General features: G+C 38.5%; 1 protein-coding gene across 1 annotated transcript in view; it reads right to left on the minus strand.

Annotated features, from left to right (window-relative positions):
* Positions 1 to 19,189, minus strand: part of LOC140244223 (MLX-interacting protein-like) — a 62,149-nt gene that overhangs the window by 18,464 nt on the left and 24,496 nt on the right. Inside the window, exons 2-4 of the mRNA XM_072323859.1 lie at positions 18,411 to 18,532; positions 16,984 to 17,054; positions 3,842 to 3,952 (exon numbers count right to left, since the gene is read on the minus strand). Of these exons, the coding sequence (XP_072179960.1) occupies positions 3,842 to 3,952; positions 16,984 to 17,054; positions 18,411 to 18,532 (304 nt within the window). The remainder of the gene's footprint in view (positions 1 to 3,841; positions 3,953 to 16,983; positions 17,055 to 18,410; positions 18,533 to 19,189) is intronic.

The raw sequence follows: 19,189 nt of genomic DNA on the forward strand, positions 1-19,189 counted from the left end.
AAGTACCGGTATTTGATATTTGAATAGTTGTATTCAACAACAATTTGATATTCCCAGCATTGTACTCACTGCTGTAATTCCTTTCCCCCCATTCAAGCATGAACACTAGGCTCTTTTCACGTTAGATCCAAGGGGCACAGTCCTTCCACGCATAAACATGAGTGATAAACAACCCTCTATACCTTCTCTCATAATGCTTCATTTTCATACCACCGCAACAAAGCACAATCCAAAGGCAACGTATGAACTACGGTAGCATTTTGTGAGGGGGAAGAATGCTTTGTATGAGTGGCAGCTCTCAGTTGCGTGATGTGACTTTGTGTAGAACAAAGCAAGAGTTGCCTTGGTTACAACGGCTTATACCGGTAGTCACCTTGTATAAATGCATGCAGTTTGGGGCAGATTAAGTTCTGGATGGCACTGCACATTTGAACAGCTGACCCAGAAAAGAAGACAAGTTAAAGGGATGGTACAGTATTGGCGGAGATGAGAATTGGGCTTTTAACTTTTTGCGAGATACCACGAAAACACTTTATAGTACAGAGCATACCATTTTAAGAGGAATTCAAAGTTTATTTGATGAAAATCGGGTTTGGAATGTCTGAAACAACCAAAAACAAAGTGAAACAAAATGATCGTAACAAAGTGTGGGTTCCACACTTTATTAGAATCGTTCTTTTTTGGATGTCTCAGCCATTTCAAAACCAATTTTCATCAAAGAAACTTTAAATTCCTCATAGCATTACATGCTCTTTCATATTTCATAAGAGGTTTCTCATTATCTCACCAAAAAATGTTAGAAACCTGAAATTAGGTCTCAACCAAAACTGTACGATCCCTATAAGATGAGGGTATGGGAGTGCTCTGAGGTAAACTTTTTGGTATACATTTGTTCCTCTTTTTGTATACATTTGGGAGGGGAGGGAGGTAACAGGGGTTAGAATTCAGTCTTTTATGCCAGGCGGCCAATCTGGGCCATGCAGTATTCATACAGTATATGAGACAAGCAGATATCAAAGCTTTCATTCAGAAAGCCTTACCTACATGTAGGCAAAAACAGTTTTTCTCCATTGTAATAATCATCATCTAGGATTGAGCGAATAATAAATGCTTTATATATTGCACTTCTGGAATGCTGCCTGGAATAGTAGCCTTTTGTTTGGAAATCCCTTCAGATTAGGAACATTAAAGGGAACATATATTGTAATGCTAATATACCATATTCCTAACTGCAACAATCAGGTAGAATTTTCAGGGCTGTTGGCAGACTGTGCATAACAGGGTAAGAGTTACGGTATACAATTAGATAGGGTTTAGATTTCAACACTTGCTCACTAAATGTGGTAGAACATTTAGTGAGCAAAGTGCACTTTAGTTTCTTGGTTGAAATGTGCTTTTGCCAATATATTCAACAAATGCTGAGAGCACTGTATCTTAAGAATGTCACAATGTAAGCCATTGTGCATATAAAGCAAGAGAACTGGATGGGAAGGGGAATGGGGGAAACAGCATTTTGTAAAATACCAGTTTGAGAATATATTTCAAAAAATGTGCTGAGACTTATTGGAACTAATTGAAAATTTGCCCTTCATCAACATAAAAAATAAATTTAATACACTGCGCAATCAGTGTTTACGTACATCAGTGAAGGGCAATTTATCAATCAGATGCAATACAAACAATTCAATGGAAGAATCATTCATTTGGAAGTGCTTGAACGGGTGAAAATGTTCACTGCACACACACTTAAAAGCCACAAAGACAATGGTGAGGTTTCTAAAACAAACACATTTCTTTAAACAAAAATTGTTACTTGCTTTCCCCTCGTTCCAACCTACAATGTACTTCATACAAGTCGTATGTTACTCCTTATATCATGACATGTCAGTGCCTGAAACAATATCTGCTATCAACAACGCTTCCTTCCTTCGCAGTAATTGCTTTTTTCTTCAAACAAATATATCCTGCATTGATCTGGTGCAATCCGGGCAAGGCTGACGCAAGAGGTGTCACACCACCAAACTGCTTTGCCACAAACTAACCATATACATGTTTCATATCTTTTCACAAATAAATTCAATACTCAAACATATAGTTTGCAAGTGCATGGTGTCTGAAAAGCACAGTTCCATGGGGATTTTTCTGGTAAATTCTAATAATCTTGAGGTTGTGTCTTCAGAAAATCATGCCTCTCAGACCTTTTCATGAAAGTACAATGAATGTGTAAGATTCATGACCATGAGTACATTTTAGAGTCTGTCTTTGAGGTTAACCTTTTGAATAATGGCCATTTGCGAGTAAATTGGCCGTAGCTTTTTCTTAAAATTACATCAGAGCAGAGCTTGCAATTTTCTCTACAACTTTGCTGCACTGCATTTTCAGCATAAATGCTTCTAGAAAAAGTTACATGGAGCTTACCTGTGAAAACCAAAATGTTTTTGAAAAGGTGCACGAGCATTGCTGTCTCAGAATAATTTGCCACATAGGGGGTTTACAACCGTAGCACAAAAAGGCTTAAAGGGATGGGAACAGTATTGGTGGAGATGAGAATTGGGCTTTAACTTTTTGCAAGATACCAAGAACACACAGTTTATGAAATTGTACAGAGCATACCATTTCAAGAGGAATTCAAAGTTAATTTGATGAAAATTGGGTTTGGAATGACTGAAACATCCAAAAACGAAGTAAAACAAAGTGATCGTAATAACAGGTGGGTCCCACACTTTTCATTAGAATCACTCTGTTTTGGATATCTTGGCCATTTCAGAACTAATTTTCATCAAATAAACGTTGAATTCCTCATGGAATTACATGCTCTTTCATATTTCATAAGAGGTTTCTCATTATCTCACCAAAAAATGTTAGAAACCTGAAATCAGGTCTCAACCAAAACTATACGATCCCTTTAAACTTGCATTCCTCTTCACAGCCTGCCCCCCCCCCCCTTATCTGACCGAATCATAAACACATCACTCAATGCACATGCGAAGTGCTATGTATCCATACCAATCATTCCTCACAGTGTGCACCATGAAGATTTCTACTATCTGCGTCTAGGAGCGAGAGTCGGATCATGAACCGGAAAAATTCTGTATGTCAACAAACTTGACATGACGGAGGTTAACCTACACCACTAAAGAACACTTTAAAACCAATCATCTCTCCCTCCATCTCTCTCTTTCTGTCTATATCTATCTAGCTAGCCATCTACATGTGTACAATGTATCTATCTACACTGTATCTATCTATGTATCTCTCTATGAAAACTCTATCTACTTTTTTATCTATCTCTGTTTGTATGTATCTATCTATATTGTATCTATCTATCTATCTATATCTATCTACTATCTATCTATCTATCTTTCTATCTATCTATCTCTTTCTATCTATAACACAGAGACAATCATACATTATTTTCCCATGCCCTATTCTCATGATTTCACTGCACACACATCATTTCATTCTGTATGATAGCTACATGGACTGTTATATTGATACCAATATACACTTTCATATATTTCTTCCTATATATATCAAGATAGATATTCTTCAAACCACAATAATTTATGACATTAATTCCTGATTATCTTACATGTCTGGAAATCATCAATTCAATTAAGGTAATACGATACCAGTTTAAAGTGTTAAAAAAAAACCCAGAAAAGTTTGAACCTATTAATGTTGTAGTGGAGTGTCATCTTAGTGTGGGTCCTCCCATTTCCCCTTCTCTTTCAGCATGCTATTTTTTATTACATTTGTTTTTTTTAAAGGGGGATGGGGGATGGGGAGGGGGGGGGGGGGAGGGGGAGGGTCTGGCTGCATTAGGAACTCTTTGTCTCACCATGAAAATGTCCCGGCTGAAGACTCGCCATTTGTGGTAGTCGCGGATGGCAGAGCTGATCTGCGTGGGATTCCACTGTTTGTTGATGGGCCTTCCCTGGATGACGTCCGCCTGGATGTTGAGAGACAAGGAAGGGGGTAGAGTATAAGAAGAGGATGAGGAGGAATATGTCATCTCGTGTTCACCAATGGACTACCGGTGCTCAAAGGTTAGAGTGCTCAATAGCAAGCCCCCCCCCCCAATCCCTTTGCTCTAATCTTCCCACTCCTATTACATACTGTCCTGAGATGTGTTGTCAATATAAGACAAATTAAATTTCAGTTACAACTACCCTCAGATTGGTTCACCCCATCATTGTTCCTGCTCTTAAAGATGGTTAAAATTGTCTTCAAAACAAAAGGGTCTACCATATTTCAAGTGGTCACTACTTAACACATTGTCATGTATATGCTTCCACAATCACAGCTACATAATATATGAAACTCAGCTAAAGTTATCATAGCTACATGATATATGAAACTCAACTAAAGTTATCATAGCTACATGATATATGAAACTCAACTAAAGCTACTTCATTCATAACTCCATAATAAATGATTTGATAATGTCAGCATTATCTTTAAATGGTAGCAGTCTCAATATGCCCATGGTACAGAGTAATTAAAATGCAACGACTGGGAGGGGGTATGGGGGATCAAACATCTATGGAAAATTGCAATGGAATAACGTGTGTCAAACTTCCAAAGCCAGTTGCCATTTGTAAGCTCATGGAGTTTAATATCACAGAAACATGAGGGCAAAAGAAACTGGTAGCTGTGCTCAGTGTTGTAACAGACCATGGACCTACAACGAACAGACCAGCCAAACATCCATAAGACACAGTCCATACGTATAAAATTCTTTAATAACCTGCCTGTAGTTTAGATCACTGCCAATTGGCAATATGTGAACTCCAGATGACCCCGGGTACTTTCTCAGTTTGCGATAAGACATTAAATGACCCAGGTAATGCTTTTTATTTTCCTGACGCAAGGGACCGGAGAAATTGCAATATTTAGTTTAGGGAACCACTTCCAGCAGAAGAAAGCCCTCCCAGTGAGATTTAAGTTTTATTCTAAAAGTACTGTAAATATGAACATTTTCATGGCACAAAAGTTTTTGAAAATTTCATGCTCTGCTAAACTTGCTCAAAATAGGAACATGCAAAATACATACCAGGGGAGATGTTTAAATGTTTACAGAAATACTCATCTCTGAAATCGTACGTTAGAGCAACCAAGAGTATCCCTAACTTCCATGTTAATACATGCATATCAATGGGCAAAAATAATTCCCAAACCAGGGAGATTGTGATATTTTCTTTGATCCAGCCACAAAGAGATGTTGAAATTTTCAGGAAGCCTCTAGTAGAATGAGGGAGATCTGGCAGCTCTATAATATGTTATAATAGTTATGTTCAGACATGATCCTTAACCGCAAAGATAAGCTCTATGGGGCACCAAGTGTCGCACGATCCTTTCGCCGATGAAATGGCCATTTTGTTAATACAAGATCAGTCATTTTGTTGATGACATGATCCATTTTGTTACAAAATCAGTCATTGTATCAACAGAGTCAGTCATTCCATTGATGAAATGATCATTTTGTTAATGAAAAGACAGATTTCATGAACAACATAGCTGATTTCAGAGAAAAATCAACCATGCGACACTTGGTGCCCCATGGCTTATCCTCGAGGTTAAGGATCACCGTCTGAACACAACTATTGTACTCCACACACACAACCAACAAAGAACATTATACAAGCACTGCTTTACATGCATGTTACAAAGATTATGTAAGCCCTACGATTGTTGTTTATATCACTGAATAATTTGAGGTTGGGTTTTGTTGTACGTTTCTTTTTTATCATCTTATATCTTTACTTCAACATTGCCTTTGTTGAAATGCATTCACACAAACCCGCAGTTCCTTGGCTACACAAAGTCCTGTAACAGAAACACGAGGGCCGGGCTATTGTCCAAAGTCTACATAGTTTATCATCCCCTATGCTTCAAAACTACGGCAAAGGGAACCAGAAATGTTGACACTGTCAGGAATCCAAAATAAATTCACGCGTGTTTGCACCGCTATAAAAATCTTGATTGACGTATGAATATCAGATGTAGCGATGCAAATATAGTTCTGCTCGTTTTGTTTGTGTAGATAGGGGTTTGTTGGTGTGTTTTGTTTTGTTTTTTTCTTTTTGTCAAACAAAATACGGTCAGCATCTCTGTACTAGTCATAAAATTATCATCAAGCACAGTCCTAATCTAAAGCATCTTGTAGGAATCTCAAACAACTGTTCAAGTGAAATGGTTGTACTGCTAGGCAGCATTGCAAAACTAAATCAATGACAATGAATGGGTCCATCATGACCAATCTTGTCTTGCCGACGTTACCAGATCTGCTTTCTCAAAAGCACATACATGTACATGTGCATGTATATGATACAGAATTTGAGCATGCACTCGAGAAAACTACAACACAATCACAATCTCATCTATGTTATGAAAATAAGAGAGCATTCAACTCTTTGAGTAGGTGACAAAGTGCACTGTGTAAGAGTTATATAAACATCACAAATATTGTTCCAAAGGTAATAGTCCAATCAAACAGATATTTATTTTGCTCTGCATACTAAGCACCAGCTTCCTACGTGATTGAACGATACATTTTGATTTATGATAGAGAGGGGTCTGCGTTGCTGCTACAGCATGATCAATAAACATTGCACAATCTCTTGTGTCATCAAATATACAGACCAAATTCCCTAAAAAATGAAATCACCAAGCATCACTTTATATACACATACCACTACATTCGCATTGCATTTCACACTGTGTTCGTATGCAATGAAATGTACAGATAGATTCAAACCTATTTTTGAAAAATTAAAAAAATGCCATCAAAATCCTGAAAGTCAACAAGTTTTATGCAATCACAATTTGCACAGCAGCAATTAAAAAAGTTTGGAAGCATTGTATTCTACATTGGCAAACACATATAATGTATTTGCACAATATATCTGAATTCTGTTTATAATAAAATGAAAATACTTGAAAACATGAAACATTAGACATACAAATGTCATCTTTTCAAGTATTGTTAACTGACTTGTTGTATTAACTTATTCCTAAATATAAAACTTGGCAAATAAGAACATGTCAAAACACAGTACAGCCTTTTAATACTGAAAATGATCTTGAAGTCTTTAATTAATTGAGCAGAACTATCAACTTTCTGATTGAAAAATTGGGGTGATATGGCTCAAACGTAGAAAAGAAAGAGTCATTCAAGTAGGAGTGTACAGAAAAAATCATTGCGTAAAATAGCAAACTTCTATTTTTAAAACAAGAGCTGGGAATGGTCAAAATTCAGATTCTGTCCTTCAAATTGAGAATGGTTGGGATGTTTGATTGAGTCATAGTTCAAAGCCCACTGAATGAAAAACAACTCCCTCCGAGACCTGTAAACACATCGCTGGCACAATGGAAAGTCATGCTGACGTTCAAGATGTCAAGGGGCAATTGCATAGTGTCAAGTGTGGGAATCAGATGTCTTGTAATTCTAATCAAGGAGAATGGCAAAGTCTTACCTCAGGAGTACGGTAACCCAGATAAAGAAACTTATAGTACAGTACAGTTGGTATAGTACTGGTGGAGATGAGGATTGGGCTTTTAACTTTTTGCGAGATACCAAGAAACCACTTACGGAATAATACAGAGCATATCATTCCGACAGGAATTCATAGTTTATTAGATGAGAATCGGTTTTGGAATGGCTGAGAAATCCAAAAACAAAGTAAAACAAAGCGATCCTCATAAAAGATGGATCCAATCTTTTGTTAGGATCACTTTGTTTTGGCTATTTCAGTCATTTAAAAACCAATTTCAATCAAATAAACTTTGAATTCCTCTAAGAATTGCATGCTCTCTCATATTTCATAAGAGGGTTCTCATTCTATCAAAGAATAATCATCACAAAACGCTGGAAACCTGAAGCCCCATCTCAACCAAAAACTGTACCATTCCCTTAAAGGTTTGAAAATTTCTCCACAAATACTAAATACAGCCCCATGTCACCTGCATTGACGCAGACCGCACGGAATCCTGCAACCGCACACAGAGTAAGGCCAGACAGAAATCAAGCATGATCCATCAACTATCGACTACCTCTCGATGACTGACCACCAAAGACAAACTTTAGGCTCATGCAGATCCCCGTAGCTGGTGAGCTGGCTATTAAAAGCTGGTCGCAATCCAGGCCCTGCGTGGAAAGGCTGGACCATGCGGCACCCACTAGCACAGAAATGTGATCTATTTCCTCTCGACTAGGGAACACGTTTCCTCTCTCCGTCACAGGCAGCTCAGGGAGGATCTTGGGATTTCAATGTAAACCCGCTTCGCCGCTCACAGAATACTCACAGAAGACGGTGTGGAATCCCCTTCGAGTTCATTTCAGTCCACAGATTGGGCACTGTGCCATTGCTAGAGCCGTTTTCGCCATACTTGAAGAGTAACGCTTTATTTGACATCTTTGATAGGAATAAGCCTATCACGAGATACTCCCACTACATTTTGTTTTAATACCACATGTGTATACTTTTCGGTTACAAGTAAGTAAAAATTCAGGCCGCATCATTATCCATTCTACGTATTTTTATTGTTTATTTGTTCAGTTATAACAAAATTTCAATATAACAAAAGAAAACTGCCGGTCCCGAGGACTTCGTTACAAATACAATGGGAGTTCAAACTGAAGCAGTACAAATGTGTGTACGAGGAAATCCTTTATGGACTGAAGCAGCCCTCACACTTCTTGCTATGAACAAAAAGAGGGGACTATTCGAGCAATATGAACAAACTTGTGAATTTGTTGCTTTTATTGTTCATAGCAATAGAAACATATTTATAGTGAACTCTGGGGGTTTTTTGTTTTGTTTGTTTGTTGTTGTTGTTTTTTTTTTTTGTTTTTTTTTTTGGGGGGGGGGGGTGGAGTTCATCATTTGAGAAGCATTGATATTCACCCAGTGCAAAAAATTTCACAATCTTTTATAAAGTGCTCCTGCACCTGTATTGTGGCAGTTATGATAATGCGTGAGCGTGGCCGCTCATTCACAGCTTATACAGGTTCAAGAGCTGCGAGTTGTGACCTGCTTTGATATTCTTTCATACTAGATAACAATCGAGTGTCTGATCAGGCCAAAAGCGATAAAACTGTTTACACAGAAACCTCAATGCTGATATCGACCTCAGAATGGTCCAATCTTTCTGAGCAATGTCTAAACATGAGACTTTCCCCGTTCAATGAGATGAGTCTACCATGCCATTGAGACATTTGCCCTACTTTGGCACAAGGAAGCAAGTAACGACGGTGTTTCTTCTCATACATGAACTGCGTGCACCTGTAAATTATATACTGACATTAGTGAAATATTCATGATTTTTCCAACTTAGATATATCCCCTGTAAGAAGGATGATTGTTTCTGTTCAAAACTTGGCATCCAGAAAGAACATACGAAGTCCAATCTAAAATCATTAATAACTCTGATTTGGTTCACTTGTCATGTCTTTCCTGTGGCCAAAGTGGAGCAGGCTGCTCAAGGAAGCAGAATACTGTGCTCTGTGTGAACGCAGCATTAGTTACGTTCACATGATGCTTTTAATCTTTGAAGTTTCAAACTTTGATGATTTGCTTGAAGTCTTAAACGTCAACTTGCGTCCATAACACACCTAATCTTAAAGATTGAATCTTTTAGCACGAATCCAACCCGTAGCTGAACCGCAGAACTGGAAGAAATAAATGCACACAGCACCAGCGATAAACCCAATGTATGACGATGCAGTAGTGTACAACAGGCACCGGAGGTTGACCTGAAAGCTGAGGGGGAATAATGTTCATGGAGAGGACACACTAAATTTAACGTTCGTTGATTATCACGTCCACACGACACTTAACTGAGAGGGGACTCCCCGCGGCTTGTGGCTAGAGTGTAAATCCTGAGACCAGGTTTAGTCATTAGAAAACGTTGCAGAGACATCTCTGTGAACAGTGAGAACCGAGTCACCACCTGGTCACCAATTAGTCTCCAAGTCAATTAGACACCCACTTTACTTGTGCTATATTTAGTCTAATATTGAGTCACAACTCCCTTAGACTTTCTGTGATATTTATTTAAAAATAGCCCATGAAACGTACACCATATTAAGTCAAATGCGAGTCCAGTGACACCAAACATTCTGGTCAAGAATAGTGTAAAAACGTATGGACACTCGTCTAGCTGAGGACCCCATCACACAGCTAAAAATAATGAGGGACCGTCTGAAAATCATGTGTTACACTTGTAAATGTATATTGTAAACCATGCATAAATTGTTGGTAATCGATGCAAGAAGTCATGACAAAATGATAAATTGTCATTTACTACAAGATTTTCCGAAGTATTCATCAAGTACGAGAAGCATTTACACAAATGTACAGGATCTCAGTCAAACATATGACAGGATAGAGCCTTTGCGTAACTTTCTGGGTTTTGTTATTTGTGTGTGTGTGTGTGTGTCACTTGCAGTTTGCAGGTACACTGAAGGTATACTTTCTGGCTGGTAAGTGTGATTTATGGACCCTGCCTCCTGAATTTTCCACAAGCCAAGGTTGAAATATATTTTCAGCAGAGGGAGCATCCACACTTGAATAACAGCGTAATTTTTTGGCACCATTCTCATCGGCAAAACTATCACGGTAATGGAGACGGTGGAAATTCACTTGGTACTGTTCTAACTTGCAAAGTGCAAGTACCACTGTATTTCTGGCTGAAAATTACACCTCTACTCAGAGCGTTCATGCGATGCACCTTCACATCATGCACCCAAAAATAGTGCGGGAAACGACAGGAAGTGTGTCGGGTTAAGTGAGGAATACACCACTGTATGATCGCTGGCATTACGTCGTGCGAGGCACATTCAAATCTTGCACTCGAATTACGGGCGAAGTATGAATTGCCATCCTCAATGCCAAGGTATTATGTAATGTATTTCATGGTCTACTGTTTACACTGTTTATTTTCACGTTTAGTCACGAAATTTACAGCTTAAACAGTATTCCATGGGAGTATTTCCACAAATTGTGTTATGAATGAACATGCGAAACACAATATTTCACCGTAAATGTGAATGCGCCTGGAGTATGAATCCCAACGTTGTTGACCTCATTCCAATCAGCTGAAGCCGTGACATTATCACACGGTAGCAAATCCAGCACGCACTTCACGGACATGTCAATCGACGAGGACCTAACTAATCATTCGGCTGTTTTGGATCACGCCTCGTGGGCTGGAGGTATGTTGTTTTTGTTTTGTTTTGTTTGTTTTTTTTCCACAGGGTAACTTTGACCTCGAAAGCTTAGCTCCTCATCAAAGGAAGAAGCAAATTGGGAGCAGCGTTCTAAATTTGGCTGTAATCATTCTGGCACAGGTATCAGAGATACAGAAGGGGGAAGACGAACATTAACCCTCACACAGCATTCCCATGCTTGCATCCGCATGCCACTGTTGGTATAATCGTTGATATCAAAATTTTTTCTCCTTCCCCTCCTCCTCCTCCTCCTTCTTCTTCTTCTTCTTTTCTGCCTCTCCTTCTTCTTTTTCTTCTTCTTTTCTGCCTCTCCTTCATCTTCTTCTTTTTCTCTTCCTTCTCCTCCTTCCTCTTCTTCTTCTTCTTATGGTATTCCATGTCAGAGATAAGGTTGGAATTTCAGCCAGTCATGAGCAAGCTACCTCTCATCAATGCCGATAAAGTGTCGTCCATCAAGAGACCGTGCTGAAATTAACAACGCCTGAAACGAATCCCTTTTCACAGTAGCCTTGGCAATCGGGAAATGAAATCTATAAAGGTGGCACGCAACTGCGTGATCCACCTTGAATCTAACAACTGGAGCAAAATCTAAGCAAAATATTGGAAATTTCATTAAAAATGTTCATTCTGGGTAATGACAGATTGTCTTGTTTTGTTTATTTGGTTTGGTTATTGGTGTTTTGTTGTGTTTTTTGTTTATTTGTTTGTTTGTTTTTGGCATTACAGTAGACACATACAGACATACAAAACAGTTAGCTGTCAATGCGAAGTCAGAGCCACTTACAAAATTACAAATTACAAAATATCACCAGTGATAATTGATCATGCACTGTATATTCTGCTTTTTTTAGGCTGGGAAATTTTTCTTTGTTTTTTGTTTTGTTTTGTTTTTGCTTTTAAACCAGACATACACAAGCACACAGAAAAGTCAGCCTTCAGTGCCATTTCAGGCCGAGAACCGCTTCCAGAATATCATCATTATCGGTTTAATCCCACCTTAAAAATGTTCACAGGAGCATACTATATCCTGGTGAGGCCTTTTTTCTTTTTGTTTTGTGTGGTTTTAATATTGTTTTTGCCTTTGAACAAGTACACATTATATCCAGTCATACCATGATCGCTACAGCAGGTTAAGAACCACTTACAGCCATCAGGCCCTACGCTGGAATTTCACCGCTAGCTACCGTATTTGACACTTGATACTCGTACCTCCCAACAGCTGTAACTGATCCTAGAGGCTGTGTGCTCTTGCTGATCCCATACACTTGTCCATAGACCCATCACAATCTATTATCACAATTATGCGAGGGATACCAGCGAAACGGAGGCATATCGAATGTTCACATTCACAAATGTAATGCGATGTGTCTTCTTTGTTTTTGTCATTGTTTGTTGTTGTTTTTTGGGGTGCCATTATAAGCTGATACAATTCACAAGAAGTTTTATACTCCTAGCATCTCAGCATCATGCAGCCAAGTATCTTACTGGTTAGCTGCAAATTCTCAGCTGTGAAGTTTGTATTCCTTATCGGTTATCAAGCTATCAGATTAAAGGGCATTCACAAAGAACTGATATGGGAGAATCAAATTTTGGCTGAAGAATTGAATTTTGCAGAGGATGTGTGCACATCTTTAAGTTTAACCTGATACCAATGTATCTTATTGGGTTAACTACACGCAGCCGCGACAAAACGCGGCTACACCTCTATTCCTTCGCAGACGTTGTCATTTTTCAGTGTGGTTGTGCGACTCCTTCATGAATATCTTTATTAATCGTGGAAAACTAAAATACAAGGAATTATCGTAATCTATGATAATCATTCAATAATCTATATGCGATTTTTTGTTTAATTACGTCAAAAACTCACCGAAATCTGTGGCTGAAATCAGGTCTGTAAACGTCCTTATTGCTTCACTCCTCATCTACGTGTTATTATGAATGGCATTCACTCTCGTATGCTACAACGTACAACGTAGGTAGTCGGAGAGGCGCCCTCTAGCTCTCCGACTACCTACGACCTACGTTGTACGTTGTAGTATACGAGAGTGAATGCCATTCAAATAACACGCAGATGAGGAGTGAAGCAATAAGGACGTTTACAGACCTGATTTCAGCCACAGATTTCGGTGAGTTTTTGACGTAATTAAAGAAAAAATCGCATACCGATTATTGAATGATTATCATAGATTACGATAATTCCTTGTATTTTAGTTTTCCACGATTAATAAAGATATTCATGAAGGAGTCGCACAACCACACTGAAAAATGACAACGTCTGCGAAGGAATAGAGGTGTAGCCGCGTTTTGTCGCGGCTACGTGTAGTTACTTATTGGGTATACACAAATGTGCACTGTTATAGCTTGTGGCACATTATCAAAGAAGAAATGCGCTGAAATTTTCAGAGTATGTGAGCACCGATGCATCTTCTGAAAGTGTCACAAATAAAACTCATCGATTCGAAATTTAAAAGAAAGAACTTCACCGCGGTCAACTGGCAAAGTTGTTAAGTATAAAGCAGAAGGAGAGTAAGGGGTATGTAATTTCCAGTTACACAAGGCAAGACGGATCACGAGGCTGTATTCGCTGCATGTGTTTATGATGTGTCTTCACGCGAAGGCACTTTGACAGCGGGTGAAGACATGTGACACTGCTTTTCCAGACCTCAATCAGATGACATTTTGTTGGGGGTCTCCGATAGGGGAGGGCTGACACGGAACTCAGAGAATGTTTTTATTCATGGAGACTTGTTTTGTTCTTTGTAGTCAAATTATTCACTTGTAAGACTGATGGATCAATGAACATTCACGGCAGAATTGGACAGAATTTTAGAGCAAGTCCACAAATTAGAAAATGTGGATCCTGAAATAGACCTAAAGAAAATGTCTTGCAGAATAGATCAAAGACCCCTATTTAACCAAGAAAATTGCAGGTACTGAAGCCAACCTGTTCTCTTGTTTAACTCTACACTGTAAAAGTGGAATTTTTTGCACAAGCACTGTAATTCTTTGCACTCGGGCAAGTCAGATGACTTTTGCATTTTTTTTTTTATCTTGACGGTCTATTGAGAAAATTTAGTGATATCTCCCTATATTTGTGGCTTTATTGCAAGATTTTTGTAAGTAGCAAATTTGTGATACACCTGAACTATACATTTACATTAAATAATTCTAACATTTCTTTTTTGAATTCACTGGACTCCCAATGGTAAATAGTCGCTTTAAAAGCAGAGACAAGAGGAATGCCTTTATGCCGCTGACTTCTCTTTTTTGTACATTATATTAATAGTATGTGTCATTGCATTGGTTTATTCTGTGCAGACTGGCTATTTGCCAAGAAGGCCACATTCGGGGTTGATTCATCTCTGTTCATTTGCTGTGATTAGCGAATGCTGGGGGAAAAATAGAAGCAATAGAGGCTGGTCTGAAACTGAAAATAGCCTTGCACTTCGCCTGCTCCCAAAGTCGCTGTTGGAAACTGCAACTTCCACTCACGACGAAAAGTTGTCCCGACTTTACGGGGTCGGTGAGTTTTACTGCAAACTACATAAATGTCGACTGTCTCAAACAGCACAAGAACCAGGAATCCGCATTAAATCACATCTGAAACAAATAATTCATGAGCGCCCAGTCACAAGAGCAATCTTCTTAAACAATAGAATCAATCATAGCAACAGCCAATCTAATTTCTTTCTTTATGTAGTGGAATTTTATCTTACCTCCTATTTATGTAATTATCTATTCCAAACAACAACGTTAGCGAGAATGCATGATGTGACAACTGAAAACATGACAATACTCGAGGCACGACGAGGAATTCTATGCGCACACCTCAAAACTAAAGAGATAGATATTCCAGACAGGGGGGAAAATCCTCAGATCTAAAAGTGAGATTGAACAAGAATATCTTTGGCGAGATCTCAGAAGATTCAATAGGCGCAAGAATTCCATCAATCATTCATCGTGTTCATCCACCTACCAATCTATTTTATCATCCACACAAATCCATCTCAACTGCTACATATCTGGTCTTCCCTTAAAATCTGTGTGCCATGACTATAGACATAATATTGCACACAACAGACAAAGACCAATGTTCCCATATAGATATGAAAAGCCAATATAAATGCATATTGTGACGCACATGGGGGCAACAGTAGGCAATATTATAAAACCACAATGAAAAAGCTTTTAGGATTACTACTCATCACAAAAATTGCTATTATTGTGGTTTTTACACTATAAGGACATATCTTTTCTCTATTCTCCTATGCTTAGATGCCATGTCAACAATATGAAGAAAGAAGGTCCATCATTCTCTGTTTGCAAGGCACACTGTATCATGCCAAATAGTCAATGGCCATGAGTAAAGGCCACTTTTGATAATGAATTAAATAGTACAAATGTACCCTTCTTATCAATGCTGTTGACCTTGTTAAAAGAACAATACAAGAGCAAGGACAGAACCAGTGAACATTCACGTTCAGAGACTTGTATGCATGCACATTACATTTATTTTGAGATCAGAGTTGATATTTTTGCAAGTTGTTAAATCTGCGAATAGATTGCGAAATTCACGAAAATAAAAACTTGGCAAAATATACGGTATAGATCGTCAACATGTTAAGGCTCAGAAGATCCTCTCTTTTTTGTTGTCCCCCCCCCCCCCTTCCCTCCTGTAACATTCCTATACAGAATGGATATTCCTGTGAAACGAAATCTATGTGTGCACTGAGTTTATGAGGCATGCAAGACAAAAGGGAAAAGGGGAAGTTTGATGCAAAACAAAATTTCACTAAAAACTTTGAAATTACCTCCAGACCCTGTTTGGTAATATATGGAAATCTTGCCCCCCCCCCCCCCCCCCAAAAAAAAGAAGAAGAAGAAGAAATGTGGTCGTGTGGCCACTAAGTTTTGGTTGTACACGTATAGTGACACTGTCCAGTTGTTCTTGCATTAGGCAGCATAGTAAAATGCAGCAAGGAAAGTTGCATGTGATTCTGACGCTACTACACAGGAGTATATGTTCTGAGTTCTAACTAAATTTTTACCGTAAAAACTACTGCTGTTTTTTTTTTTCCTTGTTCTTATTTTTGTTGTTGTTGCTAGTGTTGTAATTGACCTAAATTGGGGTTATGGTCAGGATTTATACAACAGTGTAAGCAGTCCCTCTGCCAAATGAGGACCAAATCTTTTCCTAGAATACTATGCTAAATTGAATCCTAAGTAGAAAGTAAGATAGGGTGCATACATAAGTTATTCCACGGTAAGTTCAGTTTCAAAATTGTCTACAAGAGGTTGACCTGCGGCCAGATCACGGAGTGGTGTAAACAAAACAATGAGTATATAGATGCTATGAGAAAGCTGGTAGACACCTTAAAGCTCGCCCCACAGCTTGAATCCATCCCTCTAGAGGCTGGGTGTGAGGCTGGCTGGGAGAGCTCGGCCTAAATAAGAAGCAGACTTCAGGCTGGATTTCCTCAACAGTGCACCACAGCACTCTCAACAGCACCCACTTCTCCCTATGCTGATAAAGGGCTTTCCAAGAACTCTGCTTACCCTAAGGTCAGCTCATGTCTACGTTTATATACTATGTATGCATACATACATGAATACATAGTCGTGTTCAACTACACATTAATGCTGGCCTGACATATTAAGATGGATGACACAGCCCCACCCATGGTGTTGGCTTTTATTCATGACACGGCTTGAACCCCAAGTCATTAGGATTGTATCACATTGACATTTACCTGTAGCCTCTGCCTTGCATCAGGTGTAGGCGCAGAAAACTGGCAGATGACCGGCCTCTTTCCTTTCACATCTGAATGGGGTAAAGACGCATATTAAAACACAAATAATTTCATCAGGACTAAAGTGCAGATTAAAACATACTGAAATACTGTAAAGGTGGAAATTTTCATGCATTTCTCGCAACATAGAAATAGCACAAAAATAAAAAGCATGTAATTTTTTTTTTTTTTGCTTCTTACATAATATACATCTAGTAATCTATATATATTTTGATTCCATGGAATTAAAAACATGCAGAATCAATCTTACCCAACTGAGCATGAAAAATAACTCAATCGAAAATTTCCACTTTTACAGTATTACAGTAACGGTGACAGAAATCCAATATACGATGGTAGTCAAGCTGCTAATACAAATATGACCAAGCCTATGGCATAAATGTAATGCTGACATGTTTTGTTATGTTTCGTATTTTGTGAACTGCAATACCGCAGTTTAATTAGTTACCCCATGGCTTGTTCACGGAATACGGGATCTACAGTCTGGCGGCACATTCCAAGCAGTCAAAGGCCGAATGGAATATGGCACCAGATTCGAGATATTTCCCGTATTTCGTGAACAAGCAGGGGGCAACAATCTTTATCCTTTAGTGTAATATTACTGGTAAATTTTCAATGAAAATATAGGCCCCTAATTCATATTTCAGAAACTTTGGTCTACCCATCACTTCTGCTTTCTTATCTTTCTTCCATTGTACTAACTGCGGCAGTGCTGCTAGCTAGTGGTAAATCTTATCAGTTCAAGTGCATGCAGCTGTGATGGGCCTCGAATGAAGGACATAAACAATACAAAACACACAAAAAAAACAAAACGGGGGCAATGACTTCATTCACAAAATAGAGGAAGTAACATTTATGTGGATGACTGACCAATCACATTACAGAATTCACCATCACCAAAAGAGAATTACTGTGGTACAGTGTATTTCGCTACTGAGAAAGGTGAAAAAAATTGTGATGCCACATTAATTCTTATGTAAATGCACCTACTATTATATCCCTTCGGCCTTTGTGTATGACTGTTGCACCGCTACGTCCGGGTGGTGTCGTCTGGCATGTAAATTGTGCCAAAGTTCAGGGGGGGGGGGGGAGGGGGAGGGGGAATTAATTAAATGCCAACATATTAGCTTGACAGAATAAAGCCATGTGTGCAGGTATGTTAGACCCCTTTCCATAGGAGGGACTTGGCCAAATCTGCTTTAATGACTTCAAACAGAATTTGACTATCATGACAAATTGTTTCACTACATACATCCTTATCAATCACAGGATATAGCATGATGGTAAAACAATTCCTTCTGCATATATCTTTAAAAAACCAATCATCCCTGAAAAACAAAAGTGCATAAAAACAACTCATATCTTACACTGCATGTGCCAGCTTCGCCAAACAGCGTGGTTGACTCGGACGCGCTCCTGCCAGCTCCATTTGGGATGACGAAGAGGGCGGGGCTTGGGTGAAAACAGCTGAATACCTTGACCTTCACTTCTGCAACAACAAAGAAAAAGATTCATTGAGAGATTGAGCATGGATTATAAAAGTCATTATTCAGAGGATTAGAGTACGTTAAAAGGATTAGATTACTGAAGAAAATATGGTCTTTTAAGATGGAGTATCATTCCCTAAAATTGCTTCCAATAAATATTGTAAACTTTGCTAACGTCTTTCATCATGGTCCAAAAGAGGTCAATATCATGGATGAAAGTGAAAGTACATGTATGAATATACTACATAAGAAAAAGGCTACAGACAATTACATTGTTGACACAGCTGTTGTTTTTTTTTTTGTTTTTTTTTTGGGGGGGGGGGTTGCAAGAATGATATGTATTTTTATACCAAACAGGATATTTACATTGGTAAATACAGGTATTTCTTGAAAGATGTGATCTCTTTTATCTGGCGAAGAAATTATTTTCTTGTTTTTAGGCATTTATGATTCATAATGTTCAAGTTCTAGCTGTCTAGAGTAATTTATTAACTGTTTAGAACAAATTTTACCAGTAAATCTGACATCATTCCACAAAGATAGCACTACAGATATAAAATTTACAATGTATAGTGCATTACTGTTTTGCAATTTTTACAACTACGGAACAGGGAAGATCTCAAACCTATAATCTCTGTAACCATTACTTTCATTGCTGA

The sequence above is a fragment of the Diadema setosum genome, chromosome 21 (assembly GCF_964275005.1).
Source record: "Diadema setosum chromosome 21, eeDiaSeto1, whole genome shotgun sequence".
NCBI lineage: Eukaryota > Metazoa > Echinodermata > Echinoidea > Diadematoida > Diadematidae > Diadema > Diadema setosum.